General features: G+C 39.8%; 2 protein-coding genes across 3 annotated transcripts in view; one reads left to right on the top strand and one right to left on the bottom strand.

Annotated features, from left to right (window-relative positions):
- Window positions 1-3,419: 3,419 nt before the first annotated feature.
- On the top strand, window positions 3,420-9,866 carry LOC147061156 (homeodomain-interacting protein kinase 1-like). The gene is made up of 8 exons (XM_085905391.1): window positions 3,420-3,500; window positions 3,629-3,768; window positions 4,465-4,644; window positions 4,740-4,921; window positions 5,020-5,143; window positions 6,322-6,432; window positions 7,423-7,497; window positions 7,592-9,866. Exons 1-8 carry the CDS (start codon window positions 3,464-3,466, stop codon window positions 7,934-7,936), a joined length of 1,194 nt encoding a protein of 397 aa, XP_085761517.1. The 5' UTR covers window positions 3,420-3,463; the 3' UTR covers window positions 7,937-9,866.
- Window positions 9,867-11,280: 1,414 nt separating this feature from the next.
- nrg2b (neuregulin 2b) overlaps window positions 11,281-21,881 on the bottom strand; it is a 36,679-nt gene continuing 26,078 nt past the window's right edge. The window contains exons 7-13 of one of the 2 annotated variants that reach the window (XM_085905438.1): window positions 21,808-21,831; window positions 18,484-18,586; window positions 16,792-16,963; window positions 16,110-16,237; window positions 15,329-15,541; window positions 14,017-14,200; window positions 11,281-11,754 (exon numbers count right to left, since the gene is read on the bottom strand). In XM_085905438.1, the coding sequence (XP_085761564.1) occupies window positions 11,281-11,754; window positions 14,017-14,200; window positions 15,329-15,541; window positions 16,110-16,237; window positions 16,792-16,963; window positions 18,484-18,586; window positions 21,808-21,831 (1,298 nt within the window). The remainder of the gene's footprint in view (window positions 11,755-14,016; window positions 14,201-15,328; window positions 15,542-16,109; window positions 16,238-16,791; window positions 16,964-18,483; window positions 18,587-21,807; window positions 21,832-21,881) is intronic. The other variant, XM_085905439.1, reaches the window with a different exon arrangement.

The raw sequence follows: 21,881 nt of genomic DNA on the forward strand, positions 1-21,881 counted from the left end.
AGCTTTTTTTTTTTTAATCAGTTTCTGAGTAATGATATTTGAATATTAATGGGTTGTCACTTTTTATTTCATCTTTAAATTAATTTATTAAAACATGCAGTAGTGCGTATGCATATTAAGACATTTAATTTTTAATCAGTGCTCTTATATGCAGGAGGAGCCAAATTCAACATCTTTCTGAATCCACATTGATGTTGACCACTATAGTTGTATTGCAACTATTCTGTAATGTCATGCTCCATTTCTAGTTTGCAGGTTATCTTTGCATTTTTCATCTTAACATCACTTTTTCTAGTAGCATCACAAAAAGACAAACGTCCACCCCACCCACCCCTACAAGCAAAACACCAGTTCATCTTTCAGGTGCCAAGTGAGCTGAAATCTCACATGAATTCTTGGCGTGTGCATTGTGGTGGTTTGAATTATAAGGCCTAGAAGCCGATAAAATACAGCTTGAATTCCAAATTATATGGCTTTTGGGGCTTTAAGCACGTTCCACTTCACCAGCTCCTGAGGCAAAAACTACAAGATGTGATATTTATACTGATCATTTTGACTCCAACGCAAGACAATCTGCCTCTACAGTGTATTATTTCAATAGATGGCCATTTTAACTAACGATATGGATATCATTACATCCAAGTCCAATGTCATTATCTTTTAACAACCAATACTGAAGAAAAACAATAAGAAAATGAGGGAACCTTGATAGAAATGCCACTGTGTGGATTTTTCCATTTCATCTGACTCCTCTGCTAATTAAAGTCATTAAATACACACACACTCTTACGCACGCACACTCACTGCTGAGCAATTCTTCCACTGCTAATTAAAGTATCTGTTTCTACCTGATCTCTGCTCCTTTAATCTTTAATGTTCGCCTAAGTCTTTGATTATCCTTCAGGAGGGAAAATAAAAAAACAATATGTCACTATAATGCATTGTCTTAAAGATCTTCAACATCAAAAGTATGATTATAGTATGCATATATTTACCTCGGTTATGAGATTTGGTGTTTCAGCAGTGATCACTGACCATATTTCGCTAGTTAATCGCTCTTCAGAAATTGTCTGTGTACATACATACCTGTTGTAAGTCATGCTACCTGGGTCTGTCCTATTATTCACTGTTTTTTGAGTGACTGCCTGACTGACTGGGAAAAAAAAAATAACCTCATAAGAAAGTGTCCCAATGCATTTGCACAGTTAATAAAGCCCATGAAATTGTTCCATGAATTTTGTTTAGCTGAGCTCTCAGTGTTCTTTTTTTTTTTTTGGAAGTGTGCTCTACAGTACTTTTACTGCTTATACCAGTCAATGTAATACTGGTTTACTAAAGTGTTACTCAATTCAGCTTGGCCTGGCGCACTGATGGCTTTGTTTACCTGTTGCTCCGATGTGTCCATCAACGGGGACTCCATGGGTCTTCGTCTAAAAATAGTTTTTATTGTATCACTTTTCAAGGCTAAAAAACGTCGCTAAATAAACAAAGCGTCTGGTTGTCAAAATGGTCAAAAACCTTTGGGGTCAACAAGTCTACCTACTCTTTCTTTCTCCCTTCCTAGATAGGCTTAGTCACAGTGCCACACAGTCACAACAAAGATAATAGAAATCATTTGATCCATATTTGGCTCATTTCAGATTTTTGTTTGTTTGTAAGATTATTCAAGATTTGCTTTCTCTCATCCATTGCTGACTTAGTAGTGAGCACCTATAAATTCATCTTTTGATTTTCCCGGCCCCTTGTCACCACAACTTGTCTTTTATTTTTGTGACCTCAGAGGTACTTCAAAGGACTTTCCTCATAAAGTTTCACTGCAGCCACATGGATGGGTGAACTTAATTTACCACAAGGGAAATTATTGAAAAATAATTGAATTTATGGAACAGTCACTCTGAATTAGAGTTGTGCTTGCTAAATAGTATAATCCCTACATGAAGGTGCTGTGTTGAATGACATGTTCATTAAGAAAATGGCCAGGGGAGCTCTGAGTGGAGGCAGGCAGAAGAGAGGGAACATCACTTTTTAAAATCCATTAATTCTTTCCACATTGTAATGAAACGTGAAGTGATCAGGTGAAAATATCAAAGTTTGCCTCGTGTGAACTCAACCTTGTCTTACAATGAGGCCCAGAATGTGCCACTTATGTATATATGCATGGGTGGAGACAGTGGTGTCACCACCACAAATTGAGGTTCAATATATATATGAACAAAAGTTGGGTCCCACCACTTCAGATCCAAATTGGAAATGTGTCACGCTTGGGCCCGTGCCAATCATTATCTTCCTCAAACCCACTCATGTGTGCAATCAATCCATTTTACAGTACAATACTTGCTCTACCTCAATACATTGGTTCATCTCTGTGATGCTCTGCTGTCATCCAGTGGTGAAATAATCATAGTACACCATCATTTTCATTGGGTTGCTTAAAAATGAACACGGTAATTTAAAAACAAGGATGGATATTTCTTGACTGTTTAGTGTGAACATGAATATTTTGTTAGTGGATTTTTTTTGTATAAGCACAGATTCTAGTTGACATTTGATTTAACTTTTCAATGAATCTTGATTTCCAATAGCTCTCTATTAGGGATTACTGGTGTGTGCAAAAATAAGATTTTGTGATATAGTACACATTTTTAAAATGTGTTGAAAAATAACTTACATGGATGATCAATCTAATGAAATTGTAAAAGAATAAGGTTTATGGGCACACTACCAAACATACCGTGTGTGTGTGCGTGCGTATGTGTGTGTGTTTTGCAATGAGGTTGTAACAAAAAAGGATGGCAAAAGTGAATATTTTCCAGATTCAAAGTACATAAACCCTAATCTGATCTTTAAATTGAATTATTATCATTATTATTATTATTATCGGAATTGTGGCTCGTTGGATCACTCGTTAGCATGTCCGCCTCACAGTTAGGAGGGTGCCGATTCGATTGCACCTCCGACCCTCCCTGTATGGAGTTTGCATGTTCTCCTCGTGCCAGCGTGGGTTTTCTCTGGGCACTCCCACATCCCCAAAATATGCTTGGTAGGCCGATTGAGCACTCCAAATTGCCCCTAGGTGTGGGTGCAAGTGCGAATGGTTGTTCGACTCTGTATGCCCTGCGATTGGCTGGCAACCGGTTCCGGGTGTCCCCTGCCTCCTGCCTAAAGACTGCTGGGATAGGCTCCAGCACGCCAGAGACCCCCGTAGGGACAAGCAGTATCGAAAATGGATGGATGGATTATCAGAATTGTATTCTCTCTGAAGTCAATCGCATGGCAAACTAGATGTCATCCATCTGACATCATGATCATCACATTTGATGACATCATCACATAACTTTGAAACCAAAGTCAATTAAAGGTTAGATCACTTCATTTCAAAGATGCATGCTTTCACACGTGGGAAAAGTGAAGAAAAATACCAACAATATAACTAATGTTCTTTAATTAAAATGACAAATTCAACATGACCCAAAAAAACCCGATTACTTTAAAACTAAAAGGTATACAGTTTGAGATACCCACCATTTAAACGTTAGATTATGTAATCTATATGTCACTATAATCATAAAAGGCAGGGGAAGAGTTTAGGAATTGTGTTAACATCGATCTGTTTTCGTCCTCATTTCAGAAATCCTTCCTCAAAAATATAAGACAATCAAAGTCTTGGGAAAAGGCAGCTATGGAGTTGTACTCAAGTGCCTGGACCGGGAATCAAAAGAAAACATGGCTGTGAAGATTCCAAGGCCAGGGAGGACCATCCATCGTGAGGTGTGTTGCTGATTTCATTTTTTATTAGCAGTGATTTCAAAAGAAAACTTTGAAATATTTGATTTTAGTTTGCTGTGATGGGATCCTAAAATGTCTGACAAAGCCCCTCCTGCCTATGTTCTATGAAGAATGCAGACTTTTAACTTACCCGATTTTTAAAGGCTTTCTGCATCCAATTTGCAAGGTTATTGATTTACAACCATTAATAATTGTTATTTTCTTGAGATTTATCATACAAATCTGTAGAATTATAGAAAAAAATGAAAAAATATTTTGCTAAACCAAGGTTTACTTGGCAGCACAGCTTCGCAGGTCTGCTGCCCAGAGGTTCCATCTGGGTTTAAACTTTAACCCAGGCCTCCTGTGTGGAGTTCACATGTGCTTCCCATGCTTGTGTGGGCTTTCATTTCAAAATGATGACTATTCAGTTAATTAAAGAATCCCATTTTTAAGGATGTGTCAATAATATGTATGAGTTTGGCTGCCATAAAAAACAGATGGATGGTTTCATTCAAATGTATTTCAGAAAGTGCTGTACATTAGGAAATTAGAAAGGCAATGTTCACATTTGAGTTTCACTTGGGGAAACACCTGCTGTAAATCGTTGCTAAGAGAAGTGGCTGCTCCACAACAACTTTCGTATTCGTCCTTCACAATACAGATTGATGTTGTACATAATGAAACTTATGTTTCCAGGCATCCATCCTACAGTTGTTAATGGACATTAGACTGGATCGGGATAACATTGTTAAGTACTATGGTGGCCTCTCCAGCGACAATTATCTGGTCTTCGAAATGTTGGATATCAGCCTGTCTCAATATTTTCAGGCGAATGGCTGTATTGATCTTAAGAACATCAGACCCATCATTCAGCAAGTGAGGATGAACAATAAATGTCATTACAGGCACTGATACAATCAGTATGTGTTGGCTTTTCTACTTAAACGTGTACTGTACGTGATGCCATCCAGCTTGCCACGGCGTTTGATGCACTAAAAGCTGTGGGAGTAGTCCATGGTGATGTTAAACCAGACAACATCATGCTGGTGGATCATGTAAAGCAGCCATTCACAGTGAAGCTGATTGACTTCAGTGTGGCTCTTACCAGACATGAAGTCAAGAAGGTGGTAATGAGACAGGTTGCTTATTTCAGGTGGGTTATCTTGTAAAGATTGTAGCTATTTTATATTCCCTGTGTTATGTTTCATTATTTTTCTGAAATATATTTCTTTTATTTTTTTCTTCAAAAAGGGCCCCAGAAATTATCCTTGGACTCCCTTACGGAGAGGCCATAGACATCTGGTCACTGGGTGTTGTATTAATAAAGATGGTACTTGGCATTTTCCCTTTCTTGGGAACCACAGACTATGATTTAGTAAGTATGCTACTCTTTCTCAACTCACAGAATTATATAACGTAATTTAGACCTGCTTTCAGTAGGTACAATGTTTAGTCTTTCAGACACCATCTGACTATTTGGTGCCTGTCTAAGAATTGTTGCAGGAAGTGTAATGCAATCTTGATGAATTTGCTGGAGGTGCGGGCATTTTCTGAGCTCCGCAGACATGTGTAGTGGATGGTAATGCATTTTATTAATAAATAGCGTCGATTGAATGCTCAGAATTATTATTATTATTATTATTATTATTATTAATCAATTTATTGAAAGATTTTTGTGTTACTAATATTACTACTTACTTAAAAAATATATTCTCCTTGGCCATGTCAGAGCAATGGGAGGGAGGGTGGTCACAGACAGATATGCACAATCTGGATGGAAGGTGGTCTCTGAGTGTCCACTTCCAAGATCTGTGATCTTTCTTTTGCCAACTTACTGCCCATGCAGGTCAGCTTGTGCTTGTGCACACCTCGTCCTGCTGCAGGATTTAAAAAAAAAATCAGTGTCTTCTGTCAAGGACTAACAGAGTTTATCTTGCGCATGGTGTTTGAAAGGAGCCGCTTTGATTGCCACGGAATCAAGTTGGCTGTGTTCACGCTCGCAATAGTGCAAAAAGCCCCTTTTAAAATTTGCCACGTTGGCTTGCATGAGTCTGAAAATTCCTAAACTTAAGTGTAGCCCAGCCCTGCGCAGATTTACACTGCACATCTCACCGGACTTGCACGAAAATAGGTCGTCTCAGGTGTCATAACAAATGACTTTCGTCCTGTGGCACCACCTGGAAAACATGAGCATTTATTTGATTAAATGGATGATCCTGCAATGAATTAGAATACAGAAGCTCTGAGAAGAAATATGGTAGTAATATATAGTAATATAGTAAGGAAGATGGTTAAGTTCATTTTATTGAGCTGCATTTACCCAATAGTGGCAGAATGCAAAATTAAGTAGGTCAATTTCCATTCTTTTTGGGGGGCAAACGTATAACATGACCAATGAAGCAATAATGAAAGTGCCTTTACATGTTCAGATTTATGAATTCCATACACTTTTTCTTTTATATCCTGTATGTCATTTTACAACCACGGGATCCACTTGCGTTTTAGGTTGCTTTAATATCCTATGATAATATTGATATATCGTTATTTGTTTAGCTGGAATGCATGATTGGTGTCTTCGGGCTGCCTCCAGACAATGTTCTGAAAGCTGGAAAGGCAACAAAGCAATTTTTCAAAAAGACCAATTTGGATCAGTGGATTTTCAAGGTAAAGTAAAAACGTTGATATTAAAAATATTGAACTTGTAAAAATGATTGAAAGACATCCCATTTTGAATGAAATTACTTTATTTCAAATTACTTTTGAAACTGATATTGTTGATAAGATGTAATATGCACTCGGAGGTATGGTAGGTATGTTTATATCTATTTGATTTTCATTACTTTATTTGAGTGGCTGGTGCCCTCTATTGATGAGCCACAACTGGTTGTCTAGTCGACCGTACTTGTTGGCAACTTAGCTTCTATAATAAGCAGACTCAAACCCATATACCATGGTACTGTGACTGATCAAAGAAGGGTCACTACATATACAAGGTATTTAATGTTGAAATCAATCAATGTAAGATCGATGGAGTATGAATGTTTGTTCGTCTGTATGTGCCCTGCGATTGGCTGGCAACTAGTTGGAGGTGTACACAAATCATATAAAATGCCTACAATTCCGAGCGGTCAATCGGCCTGCCATGCATGTTTTTGGAATGTGGGAGGAAGACGGAGTTCCTGGAGATAACTCACAGGGACACAGAGAAAACATGCAAAGTAAGGACAGAGCCCGCATTCCGACCCTCAGCCTCAGAACTGTGAGACGGATGTACTAACGGATGTCTCCGCCCATTATACCCAGTCATGACAATCACTTGTCTCCAACTAACCTGTTCACCTGTAGAACATTCCAAACAGGTGGTTTTGAAGCATTAGTCAATTATATCAGTCTTTTGTTTCCCCTTTCTTAGCTTTCTGGGAACGGGTTGCCGGCATTAAATTCAAAACAACCGAATACTGTTTAAAGAAAACGTTGATCAGGTTAAACATTTAGTTCCTTGTCTTTGCAATGTAATCAATTGAAAATAGGTTGAAAAGATTTTGCAAATAATGATACTTGGTTTGGAAATACAGTCGCCATTCTTTGCTGTTCAAAACATTTGCTACTTAAGTATCATTAACTTATCATGAAATATTTGTCTCCCACTTTTAGACACGCCAAGAATATTCAGGCGAGTCAAACGACACAGTGAGTTTAAAGATACGGTCTCTGGAAGAAATGCTCAAGGTTGGTCGCTGAGAGCAAGATCTCACGCGAATTGAGTGCTATTTTAAAAGATTCGATGAATCTGACTGTTTAAATATGTTTGTAAACTATTCAGATGTTTCCAGAGAGAGACAGTGAAGTTGACAGTTTTTTTGAGCTGTTAAAAGCAATGTTCAAGTGGGATCAGAGAGAGAGAATTACACCTGGCAAAATTCTCAAACATCCATTCATCACTAGAAGCTACATGTACAGTGGCTGCCAAGGATTTCATCGGGCCTTCCAAGTAGTCACCAAACAGGGCTGCAGATGTGCTGGTGCTTCTCCAACATACCCACATATGAGGAACAAACACCCTTCAAAGACTAGGAGTATGCACTGTATCAAACGTTTATTCTACTGGATGAAGAAAAACATTTTATTGTTACTGCTTGAAAGTCCAGGTACAGCTAAGATCAAGTAGGTCACAAAACCCGGACATTCCTTCTCCTACGTGCACTCAAAACATGCCTACAATTGCAAAAATATGCCTAAGTTGTTGATGTTGACGTTCAGAGTTCTTTTTTTTACCCTCGCTTTTGTGGCAAATGTGTCAAGTCGTGATGGGAAAATGAAAGCTTCAAATTTGCTTCATGAACCAGTTGATTTTTTTTTCCCCTCTCAGTTCAACATTGGTCTGAAATTGTACTGACTTGCCATTTCTTGAACCCCTTTATCTAAAATCAACTGCCATCTAGAGGAGTCAAAAATACAACTGGTTCATGAAGCTTCATTTTCCCGCCACTAGTGTTAAGTATACAATCTCTTCCAAAATCAAAGTGGAAAAATATTCTGTTGCCGATGACATTACGGACCTCTGGAGTATGTTATCTGTGATTCAGGCTGTGTGCTTAAATAACGCCCACCTCCCACAGCCGCAGCTAAATACCCTTAAAAACTACGGGGAAAATAAATTCATCAAATCGTCTCTCTGAATGTTCCCAACAAGCGCTCAACTTCCCATAGCTGACATCATGTTCCTTAAGACAGCAAACTCCATGAGACTGGTGCCGGTCGCAGCCAAGTAGGGAACTATTTTGTTTCAATTGTGTAAAAATACCAATTGCACAGAATTGACCAAATTCTGGATAATAATTTCAATGACTAATGACTGATTATGCCTATCACCATTGTATGCTGTTCATTTCAAATTGGACTTCTGTCAGAATGTATTGTTGACCTCATCTTGGACCAGATCCTTTGACGAAAAACACCTCTGCAAATGTAGTGGATTTGACTTTACTGGATGAGACTGTAGGAACTACAGTGAGCAAAAGAAACAATCTTTATTTTTTTCATAAAGATGACAGGCCTTTTTAAATGGTAGGAATAAAGTTTTATTTTCATATGAATAGAGTGGTCTTGAACTTTTTGATGTTTTTCTTTCTTGATAAAACTTGCAAAAAATCTAGCATATTCCAAGAATGATGGACTTGAAGATAAGGGGATTTATTGCTGAATGTTAAAATGAATACACATTAATTTTTTTTCACCAAGTGGAAAAAAAGAAACAGTTTGCTGACTGCTTAATCCATGCACCCAACTACCAGTACCACTAGGACATGCAGGGGGGAGGAGAAGAAAGGGAATTTGTTTAAAAAAAAAAAAAGAAATACATGATTAGAGCCAAACCGCGCCGCATACACAGATATGGAAGGGCGTTGCAGGTGTGTTCATGTATTTACTTATATATGTAAGTGTATGTGCTTAGTTGTGTATGAAATGTGTGTTGCATGTATGTCTAGGTTGGAGGGCTAAAGGGTGAGGAGAAAGAGGGTGGGAGTGTTTACAATTCAACTAGCTCTAAAAGCACACTACCCTCACAGTATTTCCGCATTGCAAGTCCCAGATTGATTCGAGTGATAATAAGACAAAACTAGGCAGATCTCAGAGCCAAGAAGCCAAATAATGTGTTTTGTAGATATCATTCTAAACTGTACCCCTAGTTTGAAGGGGTTTCTCTTTTTAAATATACTTTTTTTTCTTTTCTTTTTTTTTTTTTTTTACCGTGAGCCATGCATCTCCTGTGTGAAAACAATAAAAGTGTGAAGATTATTGTATTTGATACATTGAACCTGGAAGGCTCTCTAGACCCAATGCACTGTACATATCTGAAATCTACGGGTTTCTGGTGTCACCACTACTACGTATAATATTGTAGTGTGCAGAGGACGGGGCCTTGATTCACCAATGTTTCGGAAGGTCTCAAAGGGCTAAAGAAAGACACAAAAGGGGTAGGCGGAGACAAACGTAGAACAGAGCATTCAGTCAAGGTGACCAAACAACATAAGTTTAACAATCAAAGTATTGAGATACATATCAAGGCAGGATGCAGAAATAAGTGTTACACCAGCGATTGGCCTTGAGCCAGCCCTGCCTTAATTTGAATAATTTTCTTTCCCATGAGAGCAGTGAAATGTGATGACTTTTCCGTCACAAACATTACAGTAGCACTAAAAGAAATGAACCCAGAGTGAGCATGGGGTGCACAAAATTCTGTGCTACGCCCCGGCATCGGAACAGATGTAGACTCACTTGCAACATGCATGGCCACTTTCACACAGCACTAACTTCTTGATGTTCAAAAAGAAAAGCGAATCTCTCTTCCATTTTCTTCGCACACGTTCTCAATCGCACCCCTCACCTGAACGCATCAGACTTGGTCAAGGGGAGTGAGGGTGGGTGGGGGTGGGGGGGTGATTCTGGCCTGCGAACAGAGGTTGTCGAGATGACGAGCGCTCACCGCTCAAGTCTTTTGGCTGTGATGTGATGGGGAAGTCCTGAGACACAGTGCGGCTCTAAGCTGCTGGCATAGGAAATATGTGGGCTTGGCAGTCCACAGGAGGCCAGAGTCAGGCTGGATTTCAACAGGTGGGTTTCGGGAGGCTGCTCCCTGGCCAAAGACTGCTCACGTGGGAAGGGTCAGTGCAATGGAGCTTCTGGCAGCGCGAAGATTGTTGAAAGGAACGTGCTAGTAAAACAAAGACACCACCCACATGAGGCTTGATGAGGCTCTCACACATACTGGGGACACACTCTCAAAACCCTGATCACGTACATGAGAATGTGATGTCGCATCGCCAGTCACAATTCCACTTCTCACAGGATAACAAATCAGGCAGTGAGCAGAGATGTAAATGAATGATGCATATTCATCCAAGTGACATAACTACCCAAATGCGTCCGTGAGACGAGTGCGTTGCGTGAATCAAAACTATGTAAACAGACAACTTTTACACAGAAAGACTCAATATTGCATGATGACATAATCAGATCACAGTTCAAAAAGAGGAGGATCCCAAATCAGAGAAAAAAAAAAAAAAGCTAAAGTAAGGAAGAGGATCGGTCTCTATAAAAATGAGAAGTCTTTATAAGAAAGGCTACAAAACTCAATGGGACCTCCGACTTGAGCATACAGCAAAAGGCACCACAATATTATTCTATTTATCTAACTTGTGAAAAAATTGGCACGTAATTCTCACTTTTTTGTCTCTCATACTGCTGTAAATCAAAAAACCTTTACATATAAATATTTCCCCCCATTATAAAAAAAGTCTTTGCTGTTAGCTAGTAGACAATTTTTGCTGAAATCAAAATAAATATTTCATTTGTTTACAATATCTGTCTGTTATACAAAATAAAAATATTTCTCCTTGGTGCATGTCTCTAGTCCAGAAGAAGGAAGAGGTGTGTGCGAGGTGGAGTGGTGTGTGTGTGGCGTGGGAGGGCAGGTCTGCATGGGTGGGGGCGGGGGTTGGGGGTGCAGTCTTAAAGGGGCATGTTGTCTGACTTGAAGCGCTGCGACTGTGCGCTGCGACTCTGCCCGTTGCTCCGATTCCCCGGCCGACTCAGCCTGCTGTGAGTCCGTGCGTCGGCCCCTGACGATGAGTGGAAACCTGGCACGGTTAAAGGCAGGTCCATGTTCATGTTCTGCATACTGAGGAAAGGCGTGTGCTCCCCTTGACCTTCGTCTTCTTCCTCTTCCTCTTCCTCCTCTGATTGGCTGAAGCTCTGTGACCTGTAGTCCCGTAGGCCCGATGACCTCTGAGATAAGTGTCCATTGAGTCGGTTGCGTCGCGGGCGCCGTCGACTCCTGATGGGCTCCCTTGAGGAGGCGTACTCCTGCGTGGTTTCATATGCCTCTTCATCAGGTAGACGGTAGGGGCTGGATGGGAGACTTCCTGTGCTCTCCGTCAGGTAGGGTCGACGCGGTCGTCGAGGCTGCCTGTATAAACTGTGATCCTGAAACAAACAAGACCACTTGCCAGATATTTGCTCGGCCAGCAAACAGTATTCGACATCTGTATCTCACAGTGTGCAGGAGGTAAACATTTTGATTTTGAACATTTTACCTGATTTTCAAAGCGGGAGAAAAATGTGACACCCAATAATGGACCTGTACTGACTTTGATCGGAAGGGGAGTACATGCTTAACTCTACCCGAATCATATTACCGGTGTACCGCAGTCATAGGCTATTTTGTTATCGCAGATGAGTATTTTAGGAGGGATTCCAATTCTAACTGTGACAGAAAAACCTGTCAAGAGCCCAGGCAAGGTCTTCAACAGCTCCTTGAGGGACTCAGACGCACTACAGAGTTGACATCATGGCTCAAAGCCATAGACAAGTCGGGGCTACCAGGAAAATTCAAAACCTATATCGACCGACATGGAGTCCTAGTAAGTTTTCTTTAGCCCCTGTTTGTCGATGAGGTGCCTTGTCAACGGTGGACACGCTGGAACGAAACATTTTCTCCGCACATGGTTTGGGCTCCTTCGATCCCTCAGCAGTATTACTCTGTACGGCCATTCCACTAAGCTGCAGCTTCCAATCAGCGGCCTGAGTTCATGGTCACATGTGCCAAAGAGCTTATGATGTACCGGGACTCCTCAGACAAAAAATTCGCCACAGCAGGACTCCTGGTGAAAACTGGAAGGAAGTGGAAGGCACAGGAAGTGGAATCGTTGACAGAGCAGAGGCAAGGATCCAGCATATCATCTCTGTGGGGAACACGGCAGCTTCCCCAAGCCCCGTTATGACAAAGCCAAGCCAGAGGAAGGGAGAAGCAGCAAATGATACAGGATGAGATCAGAGCAGAAGTGGAGGAAGATCAGCGGATCATGATGGTGGCTATGTATCGATAAGGCGCCTGGACAAGGTGGTAGCACGTAGCCAGAGCTCTGGTGACTCGAACCCCAGAGCATCAAGTTCGTCATCCAGTCCGTATATGACATTCTTCCTAGTCCAACCAATCTGAAGCGCTGTGGTTTAGCAGACACCGCGGCATGCCAACTGTGTCAAAAGAGAGCCAGCCTAGAGCACAAGCTGCTGCTCGAAGGCTTTGTGGAAAAGGCGTCACAACCACATCCTCAGGGCTCTGGCAGACATGCTCAGTACAGCAATCACCAACTGCAAGCAGTCCATCATCTTCGTTAGAGCTGGGGAGAATGCACAACATCAGCCAGCTTCCTGTGGAGGGCTTCTCACCACTGCACGAGATAGGAAGCTCCAAATCGACCAAGGAAGACAGGTCAAATTCCAAGAGCACATCTCGCCCCGGCCACTGCATTCCGACCAGACATGGAATTAACATCAGCGTCAACAAAGCAAGCAGTGCTGGTTGAGCTTACTGTCCCCTGGGAAGACCGATTAGAGGAGGCCAACGAGCGTAAGAGGGCCAAATATACTTTACTGGCCAGTCACTACCTCACACCTTGAAACCTCTTGGAGTAAAAGGTCAGCTGTGCTGAAGAGCCATCAAGAACATCATTGAGGGTGCAGAAAAAGCCTCAAGATGGCTATGGATCCGGAGGGGGTATCTGTGGAGGCCACTTGGACACTAGTCAGGGACTTGGTCGCTCGAGCGAAGGTGTTTGATGATCAAAGACCTGAAACAACCTATGACCTTGGGTTTATCACTGATGATGTGTCCATGTAGCACCTAGGGGTATATTCAACAACTAAAATGGACAATATTGCACTATGTATTTCCCTACTGCAATTTCCCGATACACTTGCATGGCTCTGAATTTTGTTTTTGAATGTTGCCACTGTGTTGTTCCTGTTGGGCCTTACAGGCTTGTCACATTTGCCATAACCGAGTCCCGAAGTCCTATAAAAAGAACATATTGTAAAAAATAAATAAAAACATGTTTACTGTAGAAATGTTTTTTGTCACCCCTAAAAATTATGCGGCATAAAAGAAATTAAATTCCAAAAACTTTTCTCTGGGTCTCAGAATAATTTTAGCAAATTTGGTTGGTCATCATTGTCTAACAACTAAAATGGACTTGATAAAACACGAGATTCGTATAAGGTAGCATTGGAATAGTACGTTACCTTTCTCTATTCTGCATTTCCAATGGAGAAAACAATCAAAATCCAAACAGAGACAGAATTGATTGCCCTCATTTTATATTATAACCATCAATACAAAATAGAGTATTTTTACTCTACTCTAGTCCAGTGCGAATGGGAAATGACGTACAAAGCTAGTGTACTTACATCAGGGCATCTTAGCAGCGGCTGGTCATCATCTCTGTGGTAGGCTGCAGTGGCAGGTGGTAGGGAAAGGGCGTGACTTGCGTTGGGTGATGTGATGTGGAAGGTAGGAACCTGGGGCGGCAGCAGCGGGTAGTGGAACTCCACCGGAGACAAGCGAGCTGGCGTGGTCAGCGCGGACACATACCTGCACAGGGACAGAAAGTCAACACTGTCAGTGTTCACTCATTTTATTATATTTTATTTTTCTGGTTGATATGTTCAAGGGTGGCAAAAGTATACTCTGTCACACCAGCACTGGTCCCAAGTTTGGATAAAAATGGTTGGGTTGTTCTTCACAAATGATCGTACAATGTAGACCTTGTTGATACTTGAGCGAATGTGATTTTGTTCACATTGTTTGTATCACTCAGGGGACATCACTTTTCTGATTCCTACTCTGTGGTTTCTCCACTTCAAATAAATAACACCATGAAGACGTTGAAAACTGCAACAAACTAATTATGACAAAAAGGTAGAAATTACATATATCCGTTTTCTAAAGTAGGGAATAAAAATAGAAAGCCTTTGTAAAAATAGAAGAACAAATAGCTGAATAAACAGGACAGTATGAATCTTTTTGGACTTACTTTATTTATATGTATTCATGGACCATTTTACATTGTCATTTTATCACTATTATTTGTGGTGCTTGTATTAAAAATGTTGAAAAAAATCATCAACTTGCAAGGTCCTTTTAATGCAGAATGGCGTCTGTACATATTTTCTGCCACTAGATGTCGCTAAAAACTAAATAGATTTTGTGTGACCACCGGCTAAATGAGGCATAAGATTTAAAGAGACAAGAAAGAAGCCTACAGAATGAATGGACTTTTGAACTTAATGGCACCCCCTATTGTTTTGGAGTGTATATTAATTTTTAGCCCACAAATGAGAATATTCTAACAGGTTGACTGAGGCGGTCCACAGAGGAGGGCCTCAACCAAGTTTACAATTTAGAACCTGTTGACTGGGAGGTAAATATGCAGACCATTTTGCCATATTGCTTCCTAGGATCTATTTGCTCAAAGAATTTTCGGAACTTTGTAAAGACACATCAAACAACTTTAAACTGGTGGAAATTCAAAGGTGCAGGACGTTAAAGAAGCCTTGCCACTGAAGCGACTTGATCAAAAGAAATGTGGGTTGTATTATTATGTCTCCAAATAAAGTAAACATCTATAATCTCGACAAGACAAAACACAAAGACAGGGACTTGTGACAGTGTATAAAAATTAATTATCACATGTAGTATGCAAGAAAGAGATTTTGCTACCTGTCACTGTGAGGTGAATCTCTTAATGAGTCATAGGAATCTCCAAACTGCATTCCCGGACTGGAAACATCAGTACAGCCCCAGTGGGCTCTCCTTGCCATACAAGCTGGACTACTGCATTTACTGGTTCCAACAGAGCTGGACAGGCCACCTGACTGGCAGTCTGAATTCATGCTGTCTGTTCGCTCCATGCTCCATGTCTGCTCCTCGTGTCTGCAGACGTAAGGACAGAACTACTTTAAAAGGTTACGATAGGACTGGCGAGTCAAAAGGAGAGTGAGGAGGGTGAAGGAACACATTATACAGACATTTACTATTTATTAGTGGTGTAACAAAAAACAGATTTAATCGTAAAATTTTCCTTTGTTTCAATTATTAATAAATAATTATTAAGAATTTAATTTAAAGTCTTAATTTCAAAGATGTGAGTGCATGCGAATGATTCAAACCAAATTGTGTTTTTATAAAATGTATCGAGAAACATATTGGAAATTCTTTTCTCGGAGAGATATAGCTTTAATGGTGACAAGTTCATGCATAGATACAAGGATATGTAAATAACAAGAAACAGCATCATACTCTCTCAAACGGAGTCGCGCTATATTGAATCAAATCGTAATCCCACCAAATCGACACAAATTGAATCGTTGTGCTTTAAAATCAAACTGTCATTGAATTGTAGTGCACCCCGTGAATATTGGGATATGTAGTGAATTGTCTTTTCTATTTCATTATACAGGTTTGTTTTTCCTTGGCGTTGTTTTCCATACGTAAGAGCTACCTGGATGCATGTGAGGCAGTGGTCGAGTGATGTGAGCGGGTAGACATTCTGCTGCCTGCATAGTTGCCAGCACATTCAGCTCCGTGGCTGATGACACATTCTGTGGTAGGGACACTCTTGGAGATGTACTGCAAATCACGCACACACACATTTTACTGAGCAAAATGGATCGTAAATATTTGAGGGTTTTTGAGGTTGTCCAAGCAAACCATTCATTTGTTTTTATCAGGGCAATGGGATAAATCAAAAGCACAAATAGATGAGATGAATAGATGAATGAAATGCTTCACTTCTGGTTCATTTTAGGGAGATAACCTGGCCAATACAGTTCAACACATTCAAAACAATTTTGGGAATGGACTTTACTCTGATTCATGCAAAGTAAAAAAAATATTCCATATGTCTTCTCATACTAATCCCTGCACACTTTAGAAAACTTCTCCGACAAGGTTGTGTGACCTCATCATACAAAATCATCATACAGACAGCCCCCATCAAAATCAGCAGTTAATGAGCATGCGTCGTTAGCAGTATTGGGCCATGCCGTGTGTAACTTGACAAAGTGAACAAAACCATTCGTCATGGACCTGGAATTAAATACTGAGCTGTATAATTTATGTTATGTGTGTCCATTTGTCTAGAATGGAACATGTCTATTAGTTAATTCTGACTTCAGAATTACCTGTACCTGCCTCTGCTGTATGTTTCTACTGTTTGGACTCACATCAACCATGGGAATTTCCTCGGGACCAGGCCCGGGGTGGTTGGGACCGTTGGCCAGCATGCGGTTGGGTTGTTCCACACATTGATTCTGGTTTTGATGGAGGTGATGTTGCATCCTGTTCCTGTGCTTCCTGTAAGTTACATAATGGGGAAACAATAACTTGTTTGTCGAGTAAATATTCCTGTTCAGCTCATTGAGAAATGAATGAAAAAGTAGCTGTGAATGCTGAAACACAACACTTAACTACCGTATTTTCCAGACTATAAGGCGCACCTAAAAACCTAAAGGTTTCTCAAAAGCCGACAGTGTGCCTTATAGTCCAGTGCGCTTTATATATGGACCAAATTCCTAAATTTAAACTGGCTCGAAGCATTGTGTTATGAAATCAATCATGAGTGGCCCGCTGAAGACTATGAATCATGAATCAAAAAGTCTATGGATCATTATTTTGTGATTATGAAGTAATTTGTTGCATCTGAAGTTGAAATAAAAAAGATAAAATGGAGAATGATTTGATTTGGGTTAAAAATCCGATATGATGCATTAATGATGTGCCTTATAGTCCGGTGCACCTTATATAAGGACAAAGTTTTAAAATGGGCCATTCATTGAAGGTGCACCTTATAGTTCGGTGCACCTTATAGTCCGGAAAATACGGTACTTGAAAATATAATCATTGCATTTGTTCTTAGCTTGAACCTATGGCATAGATTGCAAGTCCTTCGGATGAGTATTCGCACTCATAGACCCTTAGCAGTCTCTGTCGATTTTTTTTTTTTTTTTTATCTTTCTAGTGTAATTAACTCCCCTGTTTGGAAGGTGTAAGTAAATGGGTCTGTTTATGTAACATGACATTTGTTAGTGGCATCATGCATCACTACTTCTAAGTGGCGCACATTGCGCTATGTCGTCACACAACTTGAAAGAGTTCAGTTACAGCTGTACTTTTACAAATTTTATGGCTCTACACTGGGTCTCATACTGCATAATATCGCACAGTGAATAAACCTAATAATTTATAGCCGGTTGGGAATGACATGTTGGACAATTTTACTGTAGTAACTCAACAATATTAAGATTTGGAGTGTTTTTTGTAGAAAGATGTACAAAATGAGTTCTCGCACTTAATGTTTGTTTCTCATTCAGCAATTTAATGCCGTCCTTGAACGGTAATTTTAAAAAATACAGCATGTGGTTAGTTTGTTGTTTGCTACAAACACGTTACTGTTGGATTAGGATAGTGAATCTTTTATACATGCACTGAAAAATGTCTGATCAAAAATGAAACATATTTGGAGCAGGTATATTGTATTCATGTATTTTTGTTCATATTGAAAATAGCATTTTGGTCATTTTTGAAGTGGCCTGTCATGCCCAGTGGCATTGACCAAAAGAAAATTCCCACCCCTGCATTAAGCATTCATAAAAATAATATTACATGCACATTTACATAATCATATATTGTATGGTTGTTTGAAATTAGTTTGAAATGAGGAAAAGTTTAGTTACGAATATGCAGTTTCTCAAGTAACCCTATTTTTTTTTTATGTGACAGATGAGCAAGTTGTTTTTCTTTTCATTTCACACTGTATCAGTTTGACGTCTTTCAAAAGCAGGTATTACTTGTAGAGTATATTTCAAAGGACATACTTGGTTTTGCAGTAGGCCACCACACAAACAATGCCAACCACCAACAAGGCCACACAGATTCCTGTGATCGTCAGCACCCGCCTTTGGTACAGCTCCTCGGCCTCTGTGACAGAAAACGCACACGCGCAAATACGCACGTTCATATGCACACAAGGCACACATTTATGCATTGCAGACATCACAGGCGTACACATCATGCACAACACACATCCACACACGCATACAGTACTGCATGTTATCCTGTTATGCGCCGCAACATCTGATAGTTTATTGTTCATTAAAACTCATTGCAGTACTCATTCATACTTTTTACCTGACAAACTTTCGTTCTACTTTTTTATTAGTTCTGCTTGCACTCTTGTGTGTTAATTATTTAATTTGCCTCACTGAATAAATTGAAAGAAACAACTGAAAAGTCTTAGTTCTACGGTGTGTGTGCAAAATTGTTAAATTTTCGATGCACTTCAGTCATACAAATATCACACTTAAGACAACATTGTTCAGACCATTATGAGAGGGAACAGACATTTGAACACATGCTTGCATGAAGGCAAATCGGGGAAAATAAATTGCAGACAGCACAGGTGTATATATATATATATATATATATATATATATATATATATATATAAAGTGTTTGCACCACAATAACAGCATTAAATGTTGTGTCAAAAGCTAAATGAATTCTGGGGTCTGGAAAGAATCATAACTTCTATTATGTTTGATCTTTTAATATATATTGAGTTAGTTGAGACATTCCCACTGTTATAAAGTTATAAATCTCAAATTATTATGTTGAATAGATTTTGCTTACGTTTGGTTCAATTTGTAGATGTTTTAAATAATACTGACAATCGTGAGTTTTGAATTTTATCTTACCTATTAGCTGAACTTTTAGTTAGTGGGTCACAGACCTGTATGCTTTCTTGTAATTTATTACCAGTATGCTGTTTGAAACTGCCCAGAACCCCTATTGCCGTACTGTGGCGTAACACTGAAAAGGAATGGAATGAGGGATGCAAGAGCAACAACACAATAATGAGGGGAGCAAACTAGGACACAAGAGGGGAAAAGGGAAAAAAAATCAGAAGGAGCATTGGTAGGAAACATGATAGGAATAGAAGCGGGACAGGGCTGATAGGGAAACAGGCGTGTCCAGGAGGAGGAAAGTAGTCCCTAGAAGCTATACCATAGGACTGTGCTTTCATTAACTTCAAGTGGATTTTAAAAGCTCGTTTGTCATGCCCCAGTTTACATCACTGTAAGAGTTCAATGTCATATACAAACACCAATTTCAATCAAATTGTTGAAATTAGCACACTGTTGTCAAATAGACCAACCAGCCACAACATTATGACCATGATTTTTCATGTCATCCCGAACAAGAGCATTCTGCGTCTAATATTTTGGTTACTTCAATTAACCGCACAAGAGTAAAAATCATTATGTATTATACGGCACAAGTTTTGTACTTGCCAACTTTCCTGATTAATGCGGGAGACTCCCGAATGTCAACCGAATTTCTCAGAGACAGGACAATTCGGACATCCCTGACGCACGACCACTTGGCAGACGAATGACGAGGGACAACAAAGTACAAAAAAGGGCGTACTAAGGACGGACAAAAGTGGTTTTTCCTTGGTCCGTGTAATCATCCCAATAAGGGTCAAGTGCTGATTAACCTTTGAGTCTGTCCGATGGAGTGTTTCGACACACAGAGGTTTCTGTTTCTGTTGGAAACGGAACCAGTGGGTGCTTATAAGTTAAATGAATGGGAAAAGTAAATCAGACAGCTAATGAGCATTAAATGTTTGATATTATGAATTATGAGAACTCTGCGGTTAGCCCATCTTTCACGCCGACACACACGGGAAAAAAAAAAAACTTTACTCCAGAGAGCCTCAGCTTTAGGATGCCCACTGATGGCCGCTAAATAAAATTCTGTACGACATCGCAATAATCAACTTGAATTTAAGTTGAACACTTGGCTACTATGCAGAGTGAGATCCTGGTTATAGTAAGTTATTGTAAAGTTATAACTTTTAGGCGTTTCAAAGTTGCAACATGAATGTGAGGACGGACGGACAATTATTATATGAATAAGAAGGGACTGACAATGTCGAAAATGTGCCCAGGTCCTAGATGAAAGACGAAGGCAAAATTTTTTAAATTGCCCACCTTGAATCACCAGGCAGCTCATTTGCACTTTGTTCAAACATTGTATGCTGTTATTTACTCATTTACATTACTCATTACAGCACACACTGCTGTGCATTAAATACTGCAAACTAAATGCATTTGCAGTGCAACTTTACTATCCAGCCTTTCCTGGTACTCATTTCATAACATAAAATTGCTCATTGCGTCAACGTGAGTGTAAACATTAACGTCTTTGGATGCGCACAAGACATGAGATGCATTTAATTGCAGTCGGACATTTTCAAACTCTGACAAAAATGTTATTATAATTAGTAAGTAATTTATTAATTAGTTAGTTGTATTTGTTGTCAATTACATATTCATTTAATAATTAATTAACTCTGATCTGCTGATACCAATTGCATAATTTATAGTTGAATGAGAGAAGTATGGGCACTTCTTTCCCACCAAAAGCACTGGATATGTTGTGGCTGGTCAGTGCAAATAAATGATGCTAGTTTTCAAGAGAAATAGGAAAAAAAAAACTCATCTTGAAAAAGTCATCTTGACCTAACTTGTTATTTCACCTTCAGGAAGATTGTTATGGTTCCTTAATAAAGGGCCTGAGTGGGAATTTGTGCTTGTATCAATGTGCACTGATACAGAAAGTCAAGGGAATAGGGAAGGCAAGCTCGCCTGCACAGCGGCACCAACAGCATTTGTGATTTAGGACAGCCCCGCTCTGTGTCTTTTCTCTGACACTGACTCAATGAAGGGCACAATAATTAGGACAAACAATTTGGTCATGGTTTTGATCACCTTGCAAAACTATTGGCCACTACCATTTCTTCATATTTCCTCTCGTTGAACAGTCGTGATATTACAAATGATCCAGTCCATTCTAGGCCCTTTACATTCCCTTTGAATTGCCTCTGCCCTTTCGAGCTTTAAGGTATTTGTCTCAATTATCCCTTTTCTTTCTCCTTAACCACATTGGTCTATAAAGAAGAGTGCATGCAAAAAAGGGGAAGAGGGATAGCAAATCTTAAAATTAGGTTAGTGGGCGGAAGAAAAGGAGGGACAGGTTTGTTGGTTTTAAAAAGAAGGTGGCACAATAATGTGTGACTGTGACACAATCTTGGCAAACGCTAAAAGCACAGCAAAATAAATAGTAATGTTCCATACCCATAAATTCAATTCTGAGAAGCTCTGCCAGCACAGAAAGTTGTTGTGGTAAAAAAGGAAAGAGACAGACAACG

This window comes from Syngnathus leptorhynchus, chromosome 2 (genome assembly GCF_054491065.1).
Source record: "Syngnathus leptorhynchus isolate UIUO chromosome 2, UIUO_Slep, whole genome shotgun sequence".
In the NCBI taxonomy this organism is placed as follows: domain Eukaryota; kingdom Metazoa; phylum Chordata; class Actinopteri; order Syngnathiformes; family Syngnathidae; genus Syngnathus; species Syngnathus leptorhynchus.